Source organism: Capronia coronata (genome assembly GCF_000585585.1).
Source record: "Capronia coronata CBS 617.96 chromosome Unknown acBCG-supercont1.11, whole genome shotgun sequence".
In the NCBI taxonomy this organism is placed as follows: Eukaryota; Fungi; Ascomycota; class Eurotiomycetes; order Chaetothyriales; family Herpotrichiellaceae; genus Capronia; species Capronia coronata.
Window position 1 is genome coordinate 941,829 of NW_006912903.1, and position 22,554 is coordinate 964,382.

The window sequence follows — 22,554 nt, forward strand, 5'->3', positions numbered from 1 at the left end:
TGTCTTATCGGATGCTTCAACTACAGGTTGGGTCGATTCTGGAAGTTGTGCGTACGTGGTTGACCTCTTGTTTCCTTTTCGCCCTTATCTCCCAGGCTCGGCACTACAGCGACACCCGTCTCGTCCGCATCACACACCTCAGTGGACCACGATATGTGATAGTAATTACGAGTGACAGATCCGGACTTGGTGGCCAACTTGACGGTGGTAGAATAGATAAGGCGGCTTACTTAAACGAAGAGAATCATTTCCAGACGGACCTACTAGGTAAATTACACATACGTCTCTACTATGTAGATACCTTGATGAATAGCAAGTGATTACTGGGGAATAACCGGAATCAATTACCTGGCTGGCCCATGGATATTAGTTCTATGAGTAAATCCTCTCCTAGTCGACAAGTGGTCAAACACACCAGATGAGAGGACCGTACTGGACTTACGGGGCTGGAGCAATCGACTACCATGTCATCCCCAAGAGTTGATAGCGGGCAGCATCTCACAGTAGCATCCCTAAGTACCTAGATAAGAATGAACGAGACTCAACCGAGATGGGGAGCGAAGACGTGACACTTGATGTTGTATTGCCTGGGGACATAAGGATCTATATACAATGGATGGCGCTCAGACATATCTATCTCTTCATTATCGTGAATCTTTCTCTTACAGCGAGTTCGACGCCTCCAGGTGCGTCACCTCAAGACGGATCTCAAGCTCTTCAACTTCAATCCAACCCCCGAAGCTCAAAACCTCGAGATGTCGCGCCCAAACAGTTTCACGGCCAGCCACTGCATCGGGACAAGGAACTTATTCCTCCAACTCAGCGTCATGGTCAGGTAGGCGCCACGCCAAAGCAGGAAAGCGATCCAGCCCTTGAGACCCTTGGCCATGCCTTCGCGGTCGGTGTTTGGTCCTTGCAACACGGCCTTCGCACTGCCCACGTACGTGAAGACGCCCAGATTCCGGAACGTGAAGCCGGGCGTCTGCGTGAACGGCTCCGGGTCAGAGTGCTGATTGAGCGCCTTGGCCAGCCACAATGCTTGCTGGTTGGCCACCTGCGCCGTGGCAGGAAGGGCGCCGGACATCAGTTTCGTCGTGTCGCCCACGGCAAAGACATCTTTCATATATGCCTTGGGAGCGTTTTCGGCTGTCTCGCCCTCGGCAGCATCAGCGATGAGGTTGACCCGAAAATGGTCATCCACAAAGATCGAACCGCTCTTTGGATCTCTCTGGATCGACCATTGGCGGTCGGCGGGTTCTGTGACATCGCCATGCGTGATGTGCGCCGAGGAGGCAGGATACCGATGCACATGGGCGAGAGCCTTGGCCACGAAAGGGTTGGCCATGAGCCCGGTACTCCAGACACACATGCCGATCCCCACATCACCCTCTTCTTTCGTCCGGAGCGTGTAGACGCGATTCGGCACCTGGGCATCCTGGTTCTTGGCTGCTTCTGGATCATTGGGGAAGCCCTTCCGCAGCTCTTCGACATGGTGAGACGTTTTGATCTCGACGTTCTGTCGTTTGTACTGTTTCACCGCGTAATCGGCCAGAGCGGCATCGAACATGGGCAGCACTTTGGGCGCCACGTCGTACAGACTGATCCGGATGTACTGGAGAAGCTCCGGATGAATGCGAGAAATGTCCTCTCTGATCAGGTCAGAGAGGCACGCAGCAAACTCCATGCCGGTTGGACCACCGCCCACAATGGCGAAATGGAGCAGATAGCGCTTCGTTTCCTCTGGTACGATGGGCAACCGGGCGAGCTCGAATAGCTCCAGGATCCTCCGCCGGATGGCCACGGCATCTTTAACATCCTTGAGGAAGTATGCGTTCTCCCGGACGCCCTTGGTGTTGAAGGTCTGGCTGTAGGTGCCCACGGCGATGATCAACTTGTCGTACCTGACTGGGAATGTCGGAGCTTGTTGTTTGCCTGTCCCGCCGAGCTGCACATCCTTAGCAATAAACCCTTTGGGCAAGCCAGAGCCGTGATGAGTTGACTGCTGCGCATAGGATCTGCGCGGGCCGGTGAGGGCGTGGCCCACGTCTGGATCCAACACCGAAGGCTCAACCGTGACCGTCTTGTCGGCGAAACTGATGTCGTCTGCCCATGCTTGGATAAATTCCACTTTCCCGTTCCTCTTTCTCACTGACTCGAGTACGTTGCGGAACTCGAGTGTACCAACACAAGTGTCATTTAGTAAAGGGGTAAACACGAAGTAGGACCGGGGCGAGATGACGACGACGCGATATTTCTTGGGATCAAGTCTGCGCGATAGGACGAAGCCTGTTCAGCTGTTAACACGGCATGCCCATCTACCCCGGACCGCAGAGATACAAACCTGCCCAACCGCTTCCCAAGATGACCACCTTTTCTCTCCCGTCATCCTTAGAACCTCCGCTGGTGCTGACAGGCGTTGCATAGCTGCGTCTCTGGAGCACACTCAGCGGCACAAGCTTTTGTCGTTCGATGCGGCATGTTCTGCACACTACGCCCAGCTGTCGGTGCCACTTGGGCATTAGCACAGTTCCCGTGGGCATTGACGCGGACAGTCAGCGTAACTCTCCTGCAAAGCGGCCAGGAACACGGAGCGCAGTACAACACAATACCGCAGTTTAACGATGCTGGAGCTGCAGAGCACTGACAGTAGTGGTCAAGGAGATCCGTCCCTCCGCGCGAACTCTGTAGTCACGGTCCCCCGTTGGCCAGTCCTACATGGTGGTGAACTCATCCACTGGACCCAAAAAAACATCTTCAACGCCGAACATTGAGCGTTGAGGGTCCAGGGAAAATGAGCGCGAATTTGCGTCATCCCGTCGGCGGATCATACAGAGTAGGAGCTAGTTCTGTGATAGTACGTACCTGACCTCAGCTTATGATATTCAAAGGTGAGGTGGATGTTCATTGAGCACCAATGGGAAGCGGTGAAAAACTGCACCTTGCTAAACCCTTTTCTGAAGAACGCCATCGCCGCCCTATCGGTAGTTGCCACTAGTCTCTTATGGACACACTTGTCGGATAAGCGAGCGGTACATCCGTAGTTTAGCCATAAACGGCCCTAGGATCATCAGGTTGAGATTGTACTCTGTACCTTATATACACACAGTAAGAGACACCCAGGATCTTATCATACTACTACCTAGTAAAGGGAAGAATTAGAAAATGGCAGCCGCAACATGGTGACCGACGTTCATTTCAAACTCCCGACCAGATGACGGGCCTCGCGGAAGTGATAACCGTGGATATGGCCGACGAATACCCGGTCCAAAAGTATATCAAGAACCTAGTTCCTGGCGGATGGAGTTGCGATGAGTCTACTCAACAAATCAATCAACAATAATAGCACTCAGACCACCCGCCGCTGGATCGGATCGCATGTGATATTGACTGTCAGTGATTGATCGTTTCGAGCAATTGTGGTCACTATGCTCGCTATGTTCGCGATATTGACAACCCGATATTGACTCAAGTCGCCGCCATCAAAATCTCAGACGCTGATAAACCAAGCAATGGGTCTGGTGCGGATCATCAGGCTGTGCAACGCGTCTCCAGACGCTCTTCCAGTAGGTGTGGTGATATCCAATCCCTCATGACGACCCTTTTTCAATGAAACCTCGCATTGTCATCGCTTGGCAGTACGTATCTTGATATTGAAATACCCAGACTCATAATTGATCGGTGCTTCGTGGACCGCCGACCACATCCGGGCAGGGGTTCCCAGCCAGTAGGTATGGCAAATATGGATTGCTTTCTGGATCACATATCAGACAACCAGGCAGATCAAAGTTTTCTGATAACTGGAGCTCCGGAAGAGGCAAGTATCTGAGTCGGTGTGTATATCCATGGCGACCAGCCCCACGGCTGCTTTGGACCTCGCAGTCCCAGCCTACAAGAATATCCCTTTCCATGATGGCCTCAGAAAATCAGTCAGCGAGCCCCGCAACGTCCAAAGGTCGCATTGTCGGCGGCCGGTTCATACAAAAATATCGAGAGGCACAGGAGGGCGATACTGAAGAGGAAGAGAAGTCGACGGTGACCATCAATGAGGATCTACCGCTCACCTACACCGAGAGTGCTTTCGACAAACATGGCCGACCTGTTACGGTGTTGTCGTTCGCGCCTGGTGACCCGGAGAACCCGTTCAACTGGCCACGAGCTCGACGACGGTTCATTGCTGCTCTGCTCTGTCTGATGACGCTGTTTATTGGATTCGCCACCACCGCGTACAGTTCTGGCATTGGGAACATGTGTCGGGACCTGCATGTGTCCAACGAGCTGGGACAACTGGGGTTATTCACATTCAATTTCGCATGTGCGATTGCGCCGTTGTTTCTCGCTCCGTTCTGCGAACTCGCGGGCAGAAGAATTGTCTATGTTGGCGCCTACCTATGCTTCGTCATCATGTTCATTGGGTTGAGTCTGGGCAAGAACATTGCCACCATCCTCGTGTGTCGGGCGTTACTGGGCATGTTTGGCAGCGTGGGCACAATCCTCGTTGGAGGCACCTTCTCCGACATGTTCCTCCCGGACGAAATGGCAAGGCCGATGGCCCTGTTCTCGTTCGTGGCCATCTTCGGAACAGTGGGTGCTCCCATCTATGCCGGCTTTATCGTCGAGACCATTGGCTGGAGGTGGATGGAAGCCATCCAAGGCCTCGCCAGTGTTCCGCTGCTCATTGTCATCACCTTTGCGCTTCCCGAGACTCGCGGAGGAGTGGTGTTGCAGAAACGTGCCAAAGTCGCTGCCGCTGCGACAGGGCAAGACAACTTCGTCTGCCATATGGATCTGGAAGCAAAAGGTGTGAAGGAACTGTTGCACGAGTCGTCAGTCAAGGCTATCCACATGCTAGTGACTGAACCCGTTGTTTTCTTATTCGGCTTCTGGATTGCGTTTGCCTGGCTTGTCACCTTTCTCTTCCTTTCCGTGATTCCCATCACTTTTGAGGATAAGCGAGGCTGGAGCCAAGGGATCGGTAGGTTTCTATCTCAATTGTCAGTTCCCTACCCGTGGCAGCGGCTGACCATTACTAGGAGGGCTTCCCTACATCTCGCTATGTATAGGTGTCACTATCGGCTATTGTGCGAATTTCCTGCAGATGCGCCGTTGGTACCAGATCAAGTCTGCTGCTAAGCGAGACATTGTCCCTGAAGATCGACTGTACGGAGCCATGTTCGGTGCCGGCTTTCTTCCTATCGGCCTCTTTGTCTACAGTTTCACTCAGTACTCCTATATCACCTGGGTTGCACCGACTGTGGCCCTTGCTCCCATTACTATAGGGATCTTCTTCATTTTTGAGTCCTGCTATAGCTATACGACAGATTGCTACGGAGAGGATCATTCAGGATCGGCTCTTGCAGCTCAGTCAGCCCTTCGCAATGTTCTGGGTGCAGTTTCGCCCCTCTTTGCAAGACAGTTTTTCGTCAACGTCGGCAGTCAATATGCAGGGCTCATTCTGGCTCTTGTTGCGACCATCATGGCCCCAATCCCTTACTTGATGTTCAAGTGGGGAAGCTCACTTCGGCGGAGGTCGGCATTGGCGCAATATGAAGGCATTCCAGCAGAAGAGAAGTAATGGACAAAAAGAGGAAAAGCGACTCGGTAGAGATGTTGCAAGAACAGAGACAATCCTTCAGCAGGAAGTTCCAATTGATTCTCGCCCACTCCTTGCTGAGTTACGGGAGTACTGCTGTCGATATGATTTGTCGTCTTTCATCGAGTGTCATTATCAACTCATCTCGTGGGCTAGATAGAGTGCCTGGTCAGGTCTGCTCTCACGCCTTGCGGTGGACAATGCTAGCAAACTGCCTTTGAAGTGTAGACTATACTACGCCCTGGCCCTTTGCGTGGCCGTGATAGATCACATCCAGCACTTGTGAATCGGTGCTGTTGTAAAACAAAATAAGTCAACCTCCCGACTGCTCGAACCTGCGCCTTGCAAACATTGTAGCAAAATGATAAACAACCCTGTTTGCTCCAAGAACAGCTGACACGACTCCCGCCAACGATATCGCCAAAATCCAGTCGGAACGTCATGTACTGATGCCATGCTTGCAGGGGAAACGAATGACCACCAAGTCGATGCTGCAATGCATGCAACATTGCCCAAAGAAAATATGTTCGTCGAAGAGAACTTCCCCAATGCCGGCATGTCATCTCTCGGACTTCTGCCACGAATTAAGGTAGGCCATCAACCCAACCCCTATCAGGACCACGCCCAGCATCGACACGTATGGAGCAGACTGGGCGAGAGAGTCTCCCTGGCCACTCCTGTCCCTTAGCACAGTAGCAACGGCTCGCTCGACATGATCCGGCAGTCTTGGTGCTCGAACGTGGCCGTTACCATGTAGAGGCCACTTCACGGCGGGACTCGAGTTGGACTCGGTTTCATCCATGTCAGCCACCTCTGCGTCGTCCTCCAACTCGGCTAGAGAACGTTGCTTCTTGGACTTATCCTGAGACGCCTCTTCTTTCTCATTTTCTTCCCGAAGTCTGTGAATCATCTCTGCAAGACTCTTCCTTGCGCTGACGGCGTCCGCTTCGGCTGTCTCGGCACGTCGTTTGAAATTGTCAACGTCTATTTTCAGTCTCTGCATCTCTCCCAACACCTGGTCCAGGTTCTGTTGAAGACCATCTGTCCTGTCAACTCCGTTGCTTCTTTCGTGTTCTATAGATTGGTTCATTGGTGTCATGACGAGCTCTGACTGTGCAACAGACTCATGTTGTTCTTGCACTGATGGGACAGGTCGGGATGCAGCGTGCTGCTCAAGCCGGCGGGCTCGCTCCTCGGCGTCCTCTCTGGCCGAACGCTCTTGTTTGAGCATATCCTCCAACTGTTTGACTCGTGCCCCTTGTGAATCCAGCTCTTTCTTGGCAATTGACAGCGCTTCAATAAGAGACAGCATCTGACTGTTTTGAGGGTTTGTTGGGGAATGAGATGAAGTATTGGTGGGCTTGGCTGTGTCGCTCCTCTTCAGAATATTGGTGAATGATGTCGAGATAGGGCTGGCTTTTGAGCCGTCCGGCTTTTCAGGTAAGGGCTGCCGCGGCGGAGGTGCTGGGGGGTCAGCAAAGCGGGCCACATGGTCTACCTTGGTTGCCTTGGACCGTCCATTCGATTGTCTCTGAGAACCGAGTTCCTTGGGCTGTGGCTGAGACTTGGAGGGTTCCTCTCCAGACGTCAATATCGCGTTTAGAAATGAACCTGCATGTTCAAGTTCTGCCGCCTGCTGTTTTGCTGTGCGCATTTCGCTCTGAACTTGGTTAGTACACACATTGAGAGAAAATCAGTTTCCCACTTACAGAGAGTGTCTTGACCAGCTGTTCCACGTTCATGGGTGCACCCCAGAAATTCATTTGCCGCTGTTGAGCTACCGAACTTATCTGACTTCCGGCAACACTAGAAGGGGCCGACACCCGTCCACTGCCTGCTGGACCGCCCGGGCGACTGCGTGAATGGATCATAGGCGAGCTGACAGGTGACGGGAGTAGTCCGCCGCCGTGTGATGGGTCGAGATCGCCGAAGCTGAGGTCGAGAACGTTGTTTGAGGCCCCCGGAAGTCCAACATATTCCACCTTTGCAGAGACTTTGTGGTGGACGATAGTTTTCTGGTCCTCACTCACAATGTCAATACCTAGCTCCAAGGTGTCATGCTGCCGAAGTTCATGCGGTTCAGATTCACGGTTTTCGGGTGAAAGCCGCTGTCCGTTCACAAATGTCCCGTTGGAGGACTTCACGTCCCGGATCCAGACTTTCCCACTGCGGTCGGCCCATACTTCGGCGTGTTGGCGTGACAGCACTTTGGAATCAAAATAACCATTCACAGGAGTGGGCATGGTCTTTGCGTTTGTCTGCCGTCCAATACGCAGAACTTCAGGGTAGAATGGTAAATTGATCTGCTTTCTTTCGAAAGTGCCATTCATAGGCAACAAGGCCAAAATCGCTCCTTGTTCACCCATAGATTGTCCATTCACCATCCGGGTTCCGTTGGCTAATCCGGTAGGATTTTGACTGGGGAGCGCGGGTTGCACTGAACCCTTCCCCCCCATGAGTGAATTGCCGATGGCTGTTTGAAGTGATCCATTTGCTCGGGCATTGGACACACTGGCGGTAGACTCTGATTTTGACACCGGCCAAAATCCTCCTCTCGCTTTCTTCTTCGCTCCATGACCTGCCTCACTAGAGGCGTCATTTTGTGTGAGTGTGACTGTTGAACCGGAAGAACTTGTGGACGAAAGGGATGAGGATGAGCTGCTCCTGTGCACCGTCTTGCGCTGGGGCAGGAACATGCGAGACACTTCGTCAGTGCTCATTGCCGAGAAGCCTCCACCAGCACCGCCGACACCATTCCAATTAAGCTTGGAGATATTCTGAAAGTTGGGAGGCGATGCCACCGCAGTCGTCATCGGGGCGTCGTGGAGGACAAGGAAAAGATGCGCCTGGCCCGGAAGGTGCGACTCCTTTTTCAAAGACACCGCTTACACCGTAGAGGGTTGGGGAACGATCCGTGAAAGGACGGGAACAGATTGCTGATGGTGCGTAGACCCGTCATATGTCGGGCCTCGGTTTCCGAATTGGCTCATGCCTGAGAACAATTCACTCATCAGCATATCATTGCAGGTCTAATTAGACGGCGAGTGCACAAGAAGGAGGGTAACTTGGGATAAGTTTTGGGACGTACAAGCATCGATCATAGGTGAGACTGGGAGACTTCGAGGGAGGAGGGTTGCTCGCGTGCAATGATCGAGTCAGTGGGGTTCTGACAAAGAGGCCTCGGGGCTGACAGCTTGGATGCAATTGTCGTGGACCGGGCAGATGCAGATTCGATTCTTCATGAGGGAGTGGTATGGAAAGATGGCCGTGGTTGATGGCGGTCTCTCGTGTTTACGGATTGCCTCGACGATGCTTTTGAAAGGGTGCGACTCGTGAAATCAGATCAAGTTCGGTCCAGATTGACGCTGCGAGGTGGTACTAACAGCCGGCCGACGAGAACAGTTTAGCGTCTGCCAAGTGGCCAGTACACGTGAGAAAGGGGTCAAGTCTGACAAACAATTCACCCACTATTCTGCGGAGATTGTTGTCGTCAGACACTATCTCCTGTCTTGCAGGTAACTTAGCACAAAGCAATCCAATTCACGTGACATGGGGTTTCTTGCGGACAACTGGAAGACTGAAAGTAAGGCTGCGTATCTTCCAGAGTCCACAGAGTTGTCCAGCCCTTCAGACGAGACGGATTCACAACAACCTCTATGCCCTGCATTGGATCTACTCGTAGCATCGAGGCTCAAAGTGCAGGATGAGGGGGTATGGGGTTCTTTCCGTTCTCTTGTCCTTTCTCCTCCCAGTGATTGCTATCTTCGCCGACGATGCTTTCCACATCGATTATCACCATGCCCTCCTCGGAAGCCCTCAGGCACATGCTACCTTCTTCCACAAACCACAGCCATCTACGAATGCTTCCCTGCTCTACACGATCTCGGACAAAGCCTTCCTAGGCGCTGTGAACCCTAGAGATGGGTCATTGGTGTGGCGTCAATCCCTCGCGGATCATCCTACGAATAATGCATCTACCTCATTTCTGGTTGCAGGAGAAAGAGACGGCCAAATCATCAGCGGATACAACAGAACGGTGGCTTGCTGGGATGCCCTGAATGGGCGCCTTGTGTGGGATTACACCGTTCCTGAAGGCACCAAGGTCCATGGATTGCAGGCCATCGCACTTGCAGAATCAAGCGCGAATGACATCGGTCAAGACATCCTGGTCCTTGCTTATCCTGATCATTCTAACGCTCATGCGATCGTCAGTCGTGTTGCCGGTGATGGAAGCGGTGCGAGATGGCACTACGAAGATTCAAGTCTAACCCTCGGATCCTCCGCCTCGATTGCCGCTTCTACGCAACATGTCTACTATGTTACGAAGTCGCATGGTCTTTTGGCCGGCAGCAAAGCCAAGGTCGCCACGTTAGACAGTGCTACTGGGCATGAGGTTGGTCAGGCCAGCGTCGCGATTGGATTGGAAGCATTGGCTTTTGACGGGCAATATTCGGTGGCCTCGTGTGCACAATCCCCGTTCATGATCTCCGCCGACAAATCGTCCAGGTCGGTGAAGTTTAACCTTCTGGGACATACAAAGGCTGCAACCCTCACACTCGATGACAAGGGTGAAAACATCGAAGAAATAACCGTGCATCATGCTTGTGATGCTGCTGCACCACTACGTTTTCTCCTTCATATCAAGGGAAAGACGTGCCAATGGGCAGAAGTATATCACGTGGACGTCAAATCTGGTGAAGCTACGAGAGCGTATCTCTTGCCTGCCACTGAAGAGAAAAGCGCCTTTGCTGCCACCAGTAGCGGCTCCACCATATACTTCATCCGTAGCACGGAATCCGAGGTTGTTCTATACTCATCTGAGTCCCACGGCCAACTTGGGCGGTGGACGAAAACCACTTTTGGGACAACCTCAGGTAGCACGCCTTCTCACGTGGTCGCCGAGGTTATCAGCAAGGGGCAAGCAAGCTTTGCTGTCCGTTTGGCGGAGACAACACCAAGTGGCAATTGGTCGTTGATACGCAACGGGGAGCTACTGTGGACAAGGCCGGAGATGTTAGCTTATGCCAGCACTGCAGCTTGGGCCGAAGATGCTGGTCCGGACGCTCTGGCTGAAGAGCTCGATCTCGAATCCACAGTCAATCCTTTGACTGCCTACACTCACCGGATCAAACGACACTTTGCTGACTTGATGAGTCTGCCCGGTCATCTCCAGAAGCTCCCAGAAAACATCCTCAAGCCATCCCCAGAATCTGATGCCACAGCCCGCAGAAGTCTGGTCGGGACCAAGACGGTTATTCTTGGCACCGTTCGACGAGAACTGATGGCACTGGACGTCACAGACGGCGGCGCTCTAAAATGGCAAATCAATCTTGCTTCCCACATGTCCACAGGCGCCGAAATGGAATCCATCATTATAGACGGAGGAAAGGCACACGTCTACCTATCTGACGGAGCCTTGATTGTGGTCAATGCTTCCAATGGCCAGCTCATTGAACATCGGTCTGGACATGCGCGCATCTCGAAGCTGGTCCGCATTCCTGGCAGTCCGGCACCTGCGATTATTACCGTCGAAGCTGATGGCACGCCTCGCCCAGCCGAGGATCTCGCTTCCGTACAACCATTAGAGGGCAGCACGGTGGTGACTATCAGCGAGGATGGCAAGGCTTTCGGCTGGACCATCGGTCAAGGCGTCGAAAAGACGTGGACCCTTTCGCCGCGGGACGGTTCGAAGTTCATCAATGCTGTAGCGCGGGCGGAGCACGACCCTGTGGCATCGATCGGGAAGGTGCTTGGTGACAGATCCGTTCTGTACAAATATCTCTCCCCAAACGTGGCACTCCTGATCGCCGAGTACCATTCTGACTTGACGGTCTACTTGATTGACGCCGTCACTGGTGCCGTCCTTGATACTGCAACACACCAGGGTATCCTCCCGGGTACGGATGTTCCTGCTGTTGTTTCAGAAAACTGGTTCGCCTATTCCTTCACCAGTCAAGATCCGGCCGGAGAAGGTATAGCCACAAAACTTGTCATTTCGGAGCTCTACGAGTCGTCAATTCCAAATGATCGAGGACCTCTGGGTTCTCGTACAAACTTTTCCGAATTCTCGGTTGATGCGGGCGTTAGACCACACGTCATCTCTCAGGCTTATGCCATCGCAGAACCTATCTCCAACCTGGCCGTTTCGCAGACTGCGCAGGGCATCACATCGCGGCAGGTGCTGGCAACTTTACCGAACTCGAATGCAGTCATTGGTATTCCACGCGAAATACTGGATGCACGAAGACCGGTGGATCGCGATCCCACGGCAACAGAGCGAGAAGAGGGGTTGATGCGGTATTCTCCAATCATTGAATTGGACCCAAAGTTTCTCTTGACACACTCACGAGACGTGACGGGGATTCGAAAGATCTTGGCGTCACCAAGTTTATTAGAGAGCACGAGTGTGGTATTCGCGTTTGGGCACGACGTGTTTGGCACACAGATTGCGCCCAGTATGGCCTTTGATGTCCTCGGGAAAGGGTTCAACAAAGGTCAACTTGTCCTCACCATAGTGGCCCTTTTCGCCGGAGTTATGGCATTGAGACCTCTGGCTCAGAAAAAGACAGTGGAAGCCAGGTGGAGATAGTCAGACCAAAGTCCCGCGTGGCATTGGAGCAGGCGGCATGCATGGACGATGCGAGTGGTGATGCGCGGGGGCTCCGCATGTTTAGACCGGTGCTCCCAGATTTCCTGATGACATAGAAACCGAACTATTGTTCTGGTGCTCAACAAATATCAAACACACACAATAATAACCGTGATCCAAGCATACTCTGTATTCTGATGGTAATAATCGGGTGTGATGCGGACAAGGCTGAGATTCAGGAGCAGCCAGTCAGAATAGAAGGTTCTAGTAGTTTCCACTCGGAGATAATCTGCCTGCTGGGCCCCGATGCGTCATTCCACGCCCGTCGCATTGTCTCCCATGTTCTGCCCAGTTCTGAAGAACACCACACAATCCCAACTAGTACCTCACCTCTGCGAGCTCCCTTCGTTCAATGCAAAGTCTCGTGCTAAAATCGGATCTGTGATTGCTCAGACGCATTGGGATCTCACTCGAGCCTTCTATCGTTCACGAGACTAAATCCCGCAGCCCGGCTATCCTGCCTCATCCTCTCGCCAGCGCAGCCTCGTTCCGTCACTGCGTACCTCCCACTGCGCCCTATTTCTCCCTACCTCCTGCTCGTTTCTTTTCCTTCCTGCACAAAAGTACCTACGACCCTATCACGTTCAACATTCGACCAATCATAAACATAAACTCGCCATGGTAGCAGAGACCAAGCTCTACGATGCACTCTCCGTCTCTCCCACTGCTACTCAAGATGAAATCAAGAAAGCATACCGGAAAGCAGCCTTGAAGTGGCATCCCGACAAGAACAAGGACAACCCGAATGCCTCAGAAAAATTCAAGGAGGTGTCTCAAGCATATGAAGTGCTCTCGGATCCGGAGAAGAGGAAGGTTTACGATCAATATGGATTAGAATTCCTTCTAAGAGGAGGTCAAGCTCCACCGCCTGGTGCTGAAGGTGGCATGCCTGGAGGAGGAGGAGGCTTCCCCGGAGGCATGCCAGGTGGCTTCAGTTTCGGCGGAATGCCAGGCGGCGCCGGCGGTGGTGGTGGTGGAGCGAGGACCTTCCACTTCAGCACCAACGGAAATTCAGGGTTCAGCTTTTCCGATCCTAACGACATCTTCTCCAATTTCAGCCGCAGCGGCGGGCTAGGCGGAGATGACGACGATATTTTCAACATCCTGGGTGGTGCCTTTGGCGGCGGTGGAAGAGGGGGCGGTGGTCCCAGAAGGAGCGGAGGTGGTTTCGGTCAAAGACCACAACCTCAACCCAGACCACAGACCCCCGAGGTCAGTGTCGTCGAACGGCAGCTACCTGTCAGCCTAGAAGATTTGTACAAGGGCACGCACAAGAAGATGAAGATCAAGAGAAAGACGTACAACCCCCAGGGACAGCGAACCACAGAGGACAAGATATTGGAAATGGACATCAAGCCTGGTTTGAAGGCCGGCTCCAAGATAAAATTCTCCGGTGTCGGCGATCAGGAGGAGGGCGGCAGCCAGGATTTGCATTTCATTGTCTCCGAAAAACCACATCCCACACTGACTCGCGAGGGTGACAACTTGAGGACGACCATTGAATTAGACTTGAAGGAAGCCCTGACCGGGTGGCAGAGGACTGTGACGACAATTGACGGGAAGCAATTGAAGGTCTCGGGTGCTGGACCGACCCCACCTGGATATGAAGAGAAGTTCCCAGGCCTGGGCATGCCTAACAGCAAGAAGCCCGGCGAGAGAGGCGACTTCATTGTGGAGGTGAAAGTCAACTTTCCCAAGACGTTAACTGCAGCTCAGAAGGCCAAGATCAAGGAGGCTCTTTCTTGAGCTTAAAGGTTCATCCGGTGCATCGTTGCCATGAATACATCACCAACCGCAGTTGAACCGCTTCAAAGACCAACGACGCGATGAGCTTTCAATGCAAAGCACCGATCATCGGTGACAGTCTGCCTTCAGGGGTAGAAGAGGATGACCCCCAACAAGGACTGGAGATCCGTTGGATTGCCCGGCCGTTTCACGTTCAGCATGAAGCCCGGGGCTCTGATGTCGAGCACGCCAATTATTAGGAAATCATAGAGGCGAGCCAGGCGGAGGATTCTATGTTGACGAATTCAATGCTCGTTTTGGAACTTGACCGCCCCCAAGGAGAGGCGTTGTCAAATGGCCCTTGGGCTTGCATTTGTTGTTTCAGTGTTCATAATGCTACTACAATAGCCAACTTCTACACCGTCGACCTCGTTGTCGCTGTCTTTCTCTGCACCTCGCTGCCGCGCGTAGTATGTATCTATAGCCCGCCGATGACCAGGCAACCGAAGAAAATATGCCTTGTACGGAAGATATCTTGGTATGAGAGTATAATCCCAGTGCTGTCCTTCCCCCAAAATCTACTCGAATCCTGTAACGGAACAGTTCTTTGTTACAGATTACGTAACTATTCACATATGGCCACAAGGCTGTGAGGCTGAAACCGAACCATCTGCCGTGGAGATGAGATGATTTCAATTAACAAGGTAGCGAGTGCCACAGGTGCAGACTGCGCAGACCTAAGCAAGCAAGAACCCTACAACTTGAGCTCCTTTTCAGCTGGAGGAAGTCTTGGCCCCAAATATGTACGATACTTACCACCTTTTAGTGTAACTCGGTCTCAGGCTGCATTGCCACAGCTGGCCATGGACTGCGCTCAGCCTTCCCACCTCCTTAACGCAGATACATTGGTAGCACAAAGTATTGCTAGCTGGCTGCAAGGGACCGACCAAGACATAAGCTGAATCGACCCATTCAACCGGCTTGCTGTCGGTCCATATACTGTTCTATCTTTGTTACTGACATCGTATGTAGGTGTCTTCTCGTTCTGCTGTGTGCTGCATCCTACCGCCATATGGCCTGAAAGACGACATGTCCAGCTCGTTTTCAGGGCGTCCTGATACATCTGTGCCTGCTTCTTCCAGCCCGACTGCGCCCTCGAATGATCCTCTCTCTGACAGTCAAGATGCTGCCCCCTTCGTGCCGAATATATTTGACCTCGTCTACCTCGCAAGGCGAGCCGAGATCTCTGTCACCCGCCCGGCCATGCAACTCTTCCTCGGCGCCCAAGCCATCGACCAGTCCACCTATCTTGGGCATGGTGCCTCCTTTGAAGTGTTTTACAAGAGGGTGCCTAAGTCAGGCGGCATTAACTATGAGACGAAGGGCATGGGATTGACAATTTCAACGAGACAGGGCCAGTATGACGAGAGAGTTCTGGTGTACAAGACGGCAAAGATCGCCTTTAATGAGATGGGGGAGCCGCTGGCAAAAGATCGAAGAGCTATGGACTCGGTTCTGATGGAGCTATATGCGTTGATTCATCCGCCTCTCTACGAGCACCGCAATATAGTAACCCTGCTCGCCTTGGGCTGGGGTAGTAACCCTTACAACCCATCTTACAGGCTGCCCGTTATCGTTACTGAACACGCTGACCATGGCAACCTGGCAGCACTGCAAGCGAAGGAAATCCTCCCCTCTGAAACAAAGCGGAATCTCAGCCTTGACATTGGACGGGGTCTCGAGGTCCTCCACCGCTGCGGCATAATCCATGGAGATGTGAAATCAGAGAACATTCTGATCTTTTCTGACCCCCAGAAGAAGTATGTTGCTAAGCTCGGTGACTTTGGATTTTCCATTGTTGGCCTAGCATCCACTGAGCCTGTGCGTATCGGAGGTACAACCCCGTGGAGAGCGCCAGAAACAATCGCGGCTATCCCCCGCCATCTCCTCGCACAAACAGACGTGTACTCGTTTGGATTGACGGTATGGCGCATTGCCATGGACGGTATGAGTCCGTTTCATGTGATTTGTGGCGACTCTGGAGGAGGCACAAGTTTGACGGATGAAATCGAGCGTCTCAAGAGGGAAGATTTGCTTACAGCCAAGGCAGATCTTGGTGAATGGTATCCTGGCTGGGTACTCTCGGCCATGGAGAAGCTCGCTGGTGGCTCGGTGCCTGACATGATGAAAGTGGTGCAAATGTTACAGCAGGTACAAACCACTTTGGCCGGAGGTGGGATGAAAATGCTCCAGGCCATCGATTTCATCAAGTACATTTACTGGCTATTGCATCAGCATGGAATGTCCAATACGCCACTTCACGGACAGATCAAGCAAGGACTCATTACAGCTGCATTGTCGGATCCTTTCTACGGCAAGGTCGCTGAAGTCTTGAAAAGATGCGTGCTTCGGAATCCGGTCGATCGAGACCTTGCAGGCGCAATGTCTCTTCTAAATAGATCTGACGATATTCAACAGGACGCTGAGTATGTATAATCTCGTTTTCTTTTCTCCCTCAGTGCGCCTTGTGCCCCCGAACCATGCAAGGAACCAGCAATTTCATGTATCCGTCACACTCCCGCTGACTCGGGGTGAAGCGTCGTGGATGGCGACATACTCCTGCGAAGGAGCTTCGACGTGAGTGTTCTGCTACGATTTGTTTTCCCATCACTGACCCGTTTTAGCACCACTTGATGTCCTGGCAAGCAGTGCGAGAACTTCAACCTTCTGTCCAGACGTTTCTGTTTGAGCGATTGCGTACAAGAGCGGACTTGAATGCTTCCCAGAACAAGGTCAACCTGCCGGAGTGCTTCGCACTTGCCGCCTTCTACACGAACGGATACGGAACCCAACCCGATCCTGCTGAAGCACGGCGTCTCATACTTCACGCGGCACGATATGGACACAAAGTATCACAAGCGTATGCGTGGCGGATTTCCAGAATGTCAGGAATAGAGCTTTCTACTGACGAGCAGCTTTTGAGGATGATCGAGAACAGGGCACTTGACGGGTCAAGAGCTGCGCTGTGCGACCTGACTATCATTGCACCCGAAAAGGCCGACCGAACCCATAAGATCTTAAAGCTAGGTTTGGCAGGGGTTGGAGCATCGTTCTGGAACGACGACCTCATCCACGATTTTCGGTTTCCTCAGTGGATGAACACCTTCAAAAACACCACCGTTCTGGTACAGAACTTTCGAAACCTACGGGCTATAGCCGATTACAGGGTCAACAAGCGTGGTGATCGCATATTGCACATGGCCGCAAGCTGTGGGCAGACCCAAGCGATCGAAGCCCTCTTGGACAACTTTCCTGCCCTGACTGTGAACCAATTGAATGATGTAGGCGAAACACCGTTGCTTTCTGCATGTCGGTCTGGACATCGTGAAGTTGTCAACTTCTTGTTGGAATACGGGGCTGACCCAACGATTGCGACAATCTCGAAAGAATCGCCTCTGCACTGGCTGATCTCCTTCGAGAAAGAGGAGGTGGAGGACGTTGGAAACGTCCTCGTCTCCAAAGGTGCCAACACACGGTTGCTGACGACAGAAGCAATTAAGTACGGCAATTTTCCTTCTGGTGTTGACGCCGATGTCCTACCCCCGGGCACACCCTTGACCTGGGCAGTTCACCACAATCGTCCCGATATTATCAGATTCTTAATCCGTGCCGCGGGTACTGCCGGCGTTTCCATAGACAAAGGAGTGAACCAGCCTTCACCAATGGAGTGGGCTGCACACTATCATCATCAGGAGTGTCTTGAAGCGATGGTCACCGCGATGAAGGAAGAGAAGCTAGGCTTCACCTATCTCCATTTCCTACGGAGCGCTGTCCACAGCTCAGACATCTTCTCCATGATTTTGAGAAATGGTACCGAGTACATGGATCGGTTCAAAAGCACTATGGGTTATCTGTTGGAAGAGACACACCGCGCATCTTTCGCTACAGGAATAGGGTCTTTTGGATACACACTGCTTTATTATGCGGTGGCCGAAGCCCACGATCTGGCCGTGGAGTATCTACTCGCTCCTGAGACCGAGCGGCTTCTTCAGAACGGGTGGGAACGAGTGAAGGAGGGAGCACAGGACGACTCCGACATTCCAATCCGCCGATACGGCGTCTTCAGCCGCGAACACGTCAATATGCCCTGCGGTGACGAACAACGTACGCCACTATTAGAATGTGTCCGCTGGAATCGCCGACATATGTTCGACCTCCTCGTCACCAATGGTGCCGATGTTCAGGCAAGGAGCAGGAATCCATTTGACAATACTAAAACGAATTGGAGTGCTCTTCACACGTACGCTCACGCCGCCCACAACAGTGACGTTTCGCTTGCGGAGCGAATTATCGAGGCCGGCGTTGTGCCAGATGCTCCAATGGAAGGTGAAGGCGGCGAAGACATCGAGACACCGGTCCTGGTGGCTGTGAAGAACAATGCGTTCAACCTGGCTGAACTTTTTCTTCGTCACGGCGCAAACTTGAATGCCATGTGCGTCTCCTCGGGATTGATATCGTTGGAGTATCCCACAACGATCCTGGGACACATCGTGGCTTCGGCAGCCCGCGATTCTGTCTCACGAATTCGGTTCATTTTGAATCGTTATTCTGCCTTCGCCGAAGAGCATGCAGGAACGCAGAAGGGCATTGGATTTATTGTCGAATCAGAGAGATCATTGACCGCCTTGCATCGAGCCGCTTGGGCGTACAGAGGTGTCTATGATCGCATCCCGGACGGAACGTCACTGCTAGAGGCAATCAAGCGAGGACAGTATGACTTTGCCCAAAACCGCGAGATAATGCACGAATTGCTTCAGCATTTCGGCGACTCCGAGGATGCCCTCAACTCCAGGACGAGTGACGCCCTTTTTCGCCGGACGGCACTTCACTTGGCTGTTGACGCCGTCAATGTAAGGGCTGTTGAGTTGCTACTAGGCCATGAAATACTCGACATCAGAATCGAGGACGATGACGGGCACACGGCACTTGATCTGGCCATTCAAAGTGCTCAGCATCATGGTATAATATGCGATGGGCCTTGTCAGCGGGCCCCCATACCCGGTCGAAGGTGGCACTGTATTATCTGTCCAGACCATGACTTGTGTGATGCTTGCTATAGGTCTCTAAGGTCCAAGTCTCCAGAGCATGAATTCAGAGAGGTGACTTTGAGTGAGACATGTGCAAGGCATTCAGTCAAGACTCATTGGCAGGCAATCGTCTCGGACGAAATGGAAGACCTCGCGGAAATTATCGATCTTCTGCAGGCCAGACAGGCAATCATTGCTACGAGAGAAGCGATGAACCATCTCAGCGTCTCATCACAGCCATCAGTCGATTGACTGGTTTCGATCAATGTGCCGTTCCAGACTCCATCAGTCTTGATTTCAATTGTCGTTTACGATGACAGAGAGATTAGCCACTTCAAGAAGAGATACATGCTGGTCCGCGGTATTTGGCTCGGACAAGTTCTTTCGGTTTTTCAGATATGGCACTTCTCCAACCTTTGAACCATCCGGAGCAGATCTGGCACAGTATCCGGTGCAGCATCCATCGAGCTCAGGCCATGATTGAGACAGACCTCGACGATTTGTGCATATACATCGCCCATACGATATTTGATCTGACCAGTCGCGACTTCACGGTCGATCAAATAGTTCGGCACCTTTGCAATATCATTCAGAGACACACCACCACTGTGGCCTCCGTGTTTACGAATCATGACACAATCCTTGATGATATGTCGGAGCACCTTCCACTCGGCCAGCTCGACCAAGATGACCCCAAGACTATAAAGATCCATATGTTTCTGGAACGAGGTTGACGGCTCACCCAGGGCATGCGGATGTCTGTAGATATCGGCCTGAGGCTCGGACGATGGCTGCTCGGAAATCTCGGCCGGCGAATCCTGTCGCGAGAAGGAGAAGCCAGTGATGTAGGGCTGCGGGATTGTCGGGTCCTTGTCGTCCAAGAAGAAAATGACATTCTCGGAGCGCAAGTCCTTGTGCAGCCACCCTGCGGTGTGTAATGTCAGTAATGTGCTGCAGAGCCGCAGGGCGATTGAGAGCCGTGTGGTCACGCTGGGAGATTTGAGCGTTTTATTTTCGTAGATTAGTTGATTCAGAGATTTTGGTTGAGGTTGATGATGACTGTGGTCGGCTTTCGTGCTCGAAGTTGCAGAAGTTGTCTGGATATCCGTCTTGGAAATCATTCTCTCTCCATCTGGCTCTCCATACATTTCTGGGGCCCTCCTCTCTGCACTTGTCTCGGCCACCCCGTGTCGACTTTCACCCTCACCCTCACCGTCTTTGTAGATCTGACTGTAACGGCTGGGATACTTGTACACGAAAACGAAGCATTCCCCATCCTCGAAGAACCCAATACACTGCAGGGTATGGAACGCCGGATTTGTCGTCTTCGAAAGAAGGAACGCCAAACCCTTCACCCGGGAGAGTAGTTTACCTTTCAACCTCCGCGGGACATGTTTATATTCCAGCCACACGGGGCTGTTGTCGTACATGCCCCTAGCGACCTGAGATGAAGAGGACGATGATGATGACGATGACGAGTTGACCGGGACCACGTCTGTGAGTAGAGTTCGATTGATAGGGGGCAACTCCACCATCATTGCCGCGACCGTGGGGCTTTTCGTCCTGTAAGAGGGAAAAGAAGGAGAAGACAACGTCAAGGACGACAAGGCCTGCGATGTGTTATCACTGTTCCCAGCATTCTCTTTCATCTTGCTCGTCGTTTCTGTCTCCGGATCGAGATCCTCAATCTCGATCCTGGCAACTTTCAAATCAACAGCCATAGCAACAGCCGCGGCCGAATCACGACCACTGTCGTCCCATGTTCTTGTTCTTGGTCTCGTCGATGTCGATGTCGACGTCGACGTCGACGTTGACGTTGATGTTGTTGATGTTGTTGTTGTCGCTGTTGTCGCTGACATCATGCTAGACTGCAACCCGCGCAGCTCGCCGACATCTCTGCTCAACCGGACGACATTGGCTAAGACTTGGTTCAGCAGCGCCGACGAGTCTTCCCGCTGTATCGGGTCGAGCAGAGCCCACAGCCCGTCGACCAGTGTGCGCACGTCGCGAACCATGGCTTCGAATTTCTGTTTGTCGACCGCGGCCCACCACAGGCGGTGAGGGATGCGGGTTTTGGTCTGGACGAGGTTGGCGCGCGCCAGGATCCGGTAGCGAAGACGGTCGGAAACCAGTTTTTGGAGCACGAGGGGTGTTCCTGACACTGTCGAGGTACTAGTGTTAGTGTCGGGACTGGTGGTGGTGGTGGTGGTGGGTATAGATATCTGGTTCAGTTTAGCGCCTTGAACCTGTGTCTGACCTCGAGTCGGACTCGGAGTGTTTGATTCTTCCAGCGTTTTCGTCATGGGATGCTCAGATAAAACCAGGTTATAGCGTTTCCGAAGCTGGTCTGTCGTGAGTAGGGTTTCGAGCTGGGCCATGAGCTCGGAGGCCAGAGCGTGGTTTAGTCTGCGGTTCAGATTGTTGTTGTTGCTGGTAAGGATTGAAGAAGAAAGAATAGTAGTCCTGTCGTCTGTCGTATTGGTGTTTGTGTTCGGTTTGGCGTCAGTGTTGGTATTGCTAGGTTTGGTATCGTTGTCACGGATTCCATGCTCGTCATCCTCATCCTCATCCTCGATCTCAGCCTCAGCCTCATCACCAATCAATCCAACCTCCCTAGCCCACTGGATGAAACGATACTCTTCAAGATTCAACATCGTCTGGAGCAGGGAGGCGTCTTTGCCGAGATTGTGCGCTCGAGAGAGTAACGTGAACCCCTGAACACAGCTGCCGAAGACTTGGAATGAGAGCGAGGCAATCGCTAGTATTGAGCCCGGGTCCATTGTTGCGTCTCCTGCAAGTCACAAGTCGTCGGTGATGACGATCGTGCGTATAGCCGTTGACAATGGCGTAAGGCGTGGTATAGTAACTGAAGGTATGGTCTCGGCGGGAGTTCAGCTCGGGTGCATGCTGGTGCTACTGGCCTCGTTCATAGCATCGGGGATGGGACGTTGTTATAGACTCGTGGTCCAACGCTGCTAGAGCAGACAATCAGGCCGTCGAACTTGGTGGCAGTTGGAACAGAGGGAGGGAATCAGGCTGATGATTCTGACTCTCCTGCCTTACAGATAGCGAGATGCATCCTGTTGGATGCTGCGACTAGGCGAGCTTCTAGACCATGCGTCAGGCGTCATTAGCATTCAAGTTGCCCATTGATGTGATTGCAGTCCACAAACGCTGCCAAGCCAAACCTGATTCGTGCCACACTGCATCGCCAGGTCACCTTACTACCAGTACCACTACTAGGAATAGATGGAACGAGGCTGTAGAGCCGCAATCACTAGCACAGCACACGTGAACGGTGAAATTGAGAAGTTTGATCATACATCTTTGGGAAACAAGTGACTCGACATCCGTGCTCTTCTACAGTCCGGGGTGCACTGCAGTGTCTTTCATGACACGGAACGGGCCGATAGCATTGGTCCACGCGGATTGACGAGGCTGACATGATGACTAAGCGCTTAATTTCCTGCTCGGCAAGGCTGCGATCTTCGTACAGATCGCGT

General features: G+C 52.6%; 8 protein-coding genes across 8 annotated transcripts; 5 read left to right on the forward strand and 3 right to left on the reverse strand.

The window, feature by feature from the left end:
• Positions 1-742: 742 nt before the first annotated feature.
• A1O1_09114 (NADH dehydrogenase) lies at positions 743-2,519 on the reverse strand (the record flags this gene model as incomplete). The annotated part of the gene is made up of 2 exons (XM_007729970.1): positions 743-2,286; positions 2,342-2,519. The coding sequence occupies 2 exons, from the start codon at positions 2,517-2,519 to the stop codon at positions 743-745; spliced, it is 1,722 nt and encodes a 573-aa protein (XP_007728160.1).
• Positions 2,520-3,909: 1,390 nt separating this feature from the next.
• Positions 3,910-5,572, forward strand: A1O1_09115 (uncharacterized protein; the record flags this gene model as incomplete). Its single annotated transcript, XM_007729971.1, has 2 exons — positions 3,910-4,972; positions 5,031-5,572. 2 exons carry the CDS (start codon positions 3,910-3,912, stop codon positions 5,570-5,572), a joined length of 1,605 nt encoding a protein of 534 aa, XP_007728161.1.
• A 577-nt stretch (positions 5,573-6,149) lies between these two features.
• Positions 6,150-8,403, reverse strand: A1O1_09116 (uncharacterized protein; the record flags this gene model as incomplete). The annotated part of the gene is made up of 2 exons (XM_007729972.1): positions 6,150-7,250; positions 7,300-8,403. The coding sequence occupies 2 exons, from the start codon at positions 8,401-8,403 to the stop codon at positions 6,150-6,152; spliced, it is 2,205 nt and encodes a 734-aa protein (XP_007728162.1).
• An 890-nt stretch (positions 8,404-9,293) lies between these two features.
• Positions 9,294-12,179, forward strand: A1O1_09117 (uncharacterized protein; the record flags this gene model as incomplete). The annotated part of the gene is made up of 1 exon (XM_007729973.1): positions 9,294-12,179. One exon carries the CDS (start codon positions 9,294-9,296, stop codon positions 12,177-12,179), a length of 2,886 nt encoding a protein of 961 aa, XP_007728163.1.
• Positions 12,180-12,857: 678 nt separating this feature from the next.
• On the forward strand, positions 12,858-13,985 carry A1O1_09118 (DnaJ like subfamily B member 4; the record flags this gene model as incomplete). The annotated part of the gene is made up of 1 exon (XM_007729974.1): positions 12,858-13,985. One exon carries the CDS (start codon positions 12,858-12,860, stop codon positions 13,983-13,985), a length of 1,128 nt encoding a protein of 375 aa, XP_007728164.1.
• Positions 13,986-15,053: 1,068 nt separating this feature from the next.
• A1O1_09119 (serine/threonine protein kinase) lies at positions 15,054-16,460 on the forward strand (the record flags this gene model as incomplete). Its single annotated transcript, XM_007729975.1, has 1 exon — positions 15,054-16,460. One exon carries the CDS (start codon positions 15,054-15,056, stop codon positions 16,458-16,460), a length of 1,407 nt encoding a protein of 468 aa, XP_007728165.1.
• A 197-nt stretch (positions 16,461-16,657) lies between these two features.
• Positions 16,658-18,989, forward strand: A1O1_09120 (uncharacterized protein; the record flags this gene model as incomplete). The annotated part of the gene is made up of 2 exons (XM_007729976.1): positions 16,658-18,874; positions 18,900-18,989. The coding sequence occupies 2 exons, from the start codon at positions 16,658-16,660 to the stop codon at positions 18,987-18,989; spliced, it is 2,307 nt and encodes a 768-aa protein (XP_007728166.1).
• A 454-nt stretch (positions 18,990-19,443) lies between these two features.
• A1O1_09121 (serine/threonine protein kinase) lies at positions 19,444-21,831 on the reverse strand (the record flags this gene model as incomplete). The annotated part of the gene is made up of 1 exon (XM_007729977.1): positions 19,444-21,831. The coding sequence occupies one exon, from the start codon at positions 21,829-21,831 to the stop codon at positions 19,444-19,446; it is 2,388 nt and encodes a 795-aa protein (XP_007728167.1).
• Between the last annotated feature and the right edge of the window lie 723 nt (positions 21,832-22,554).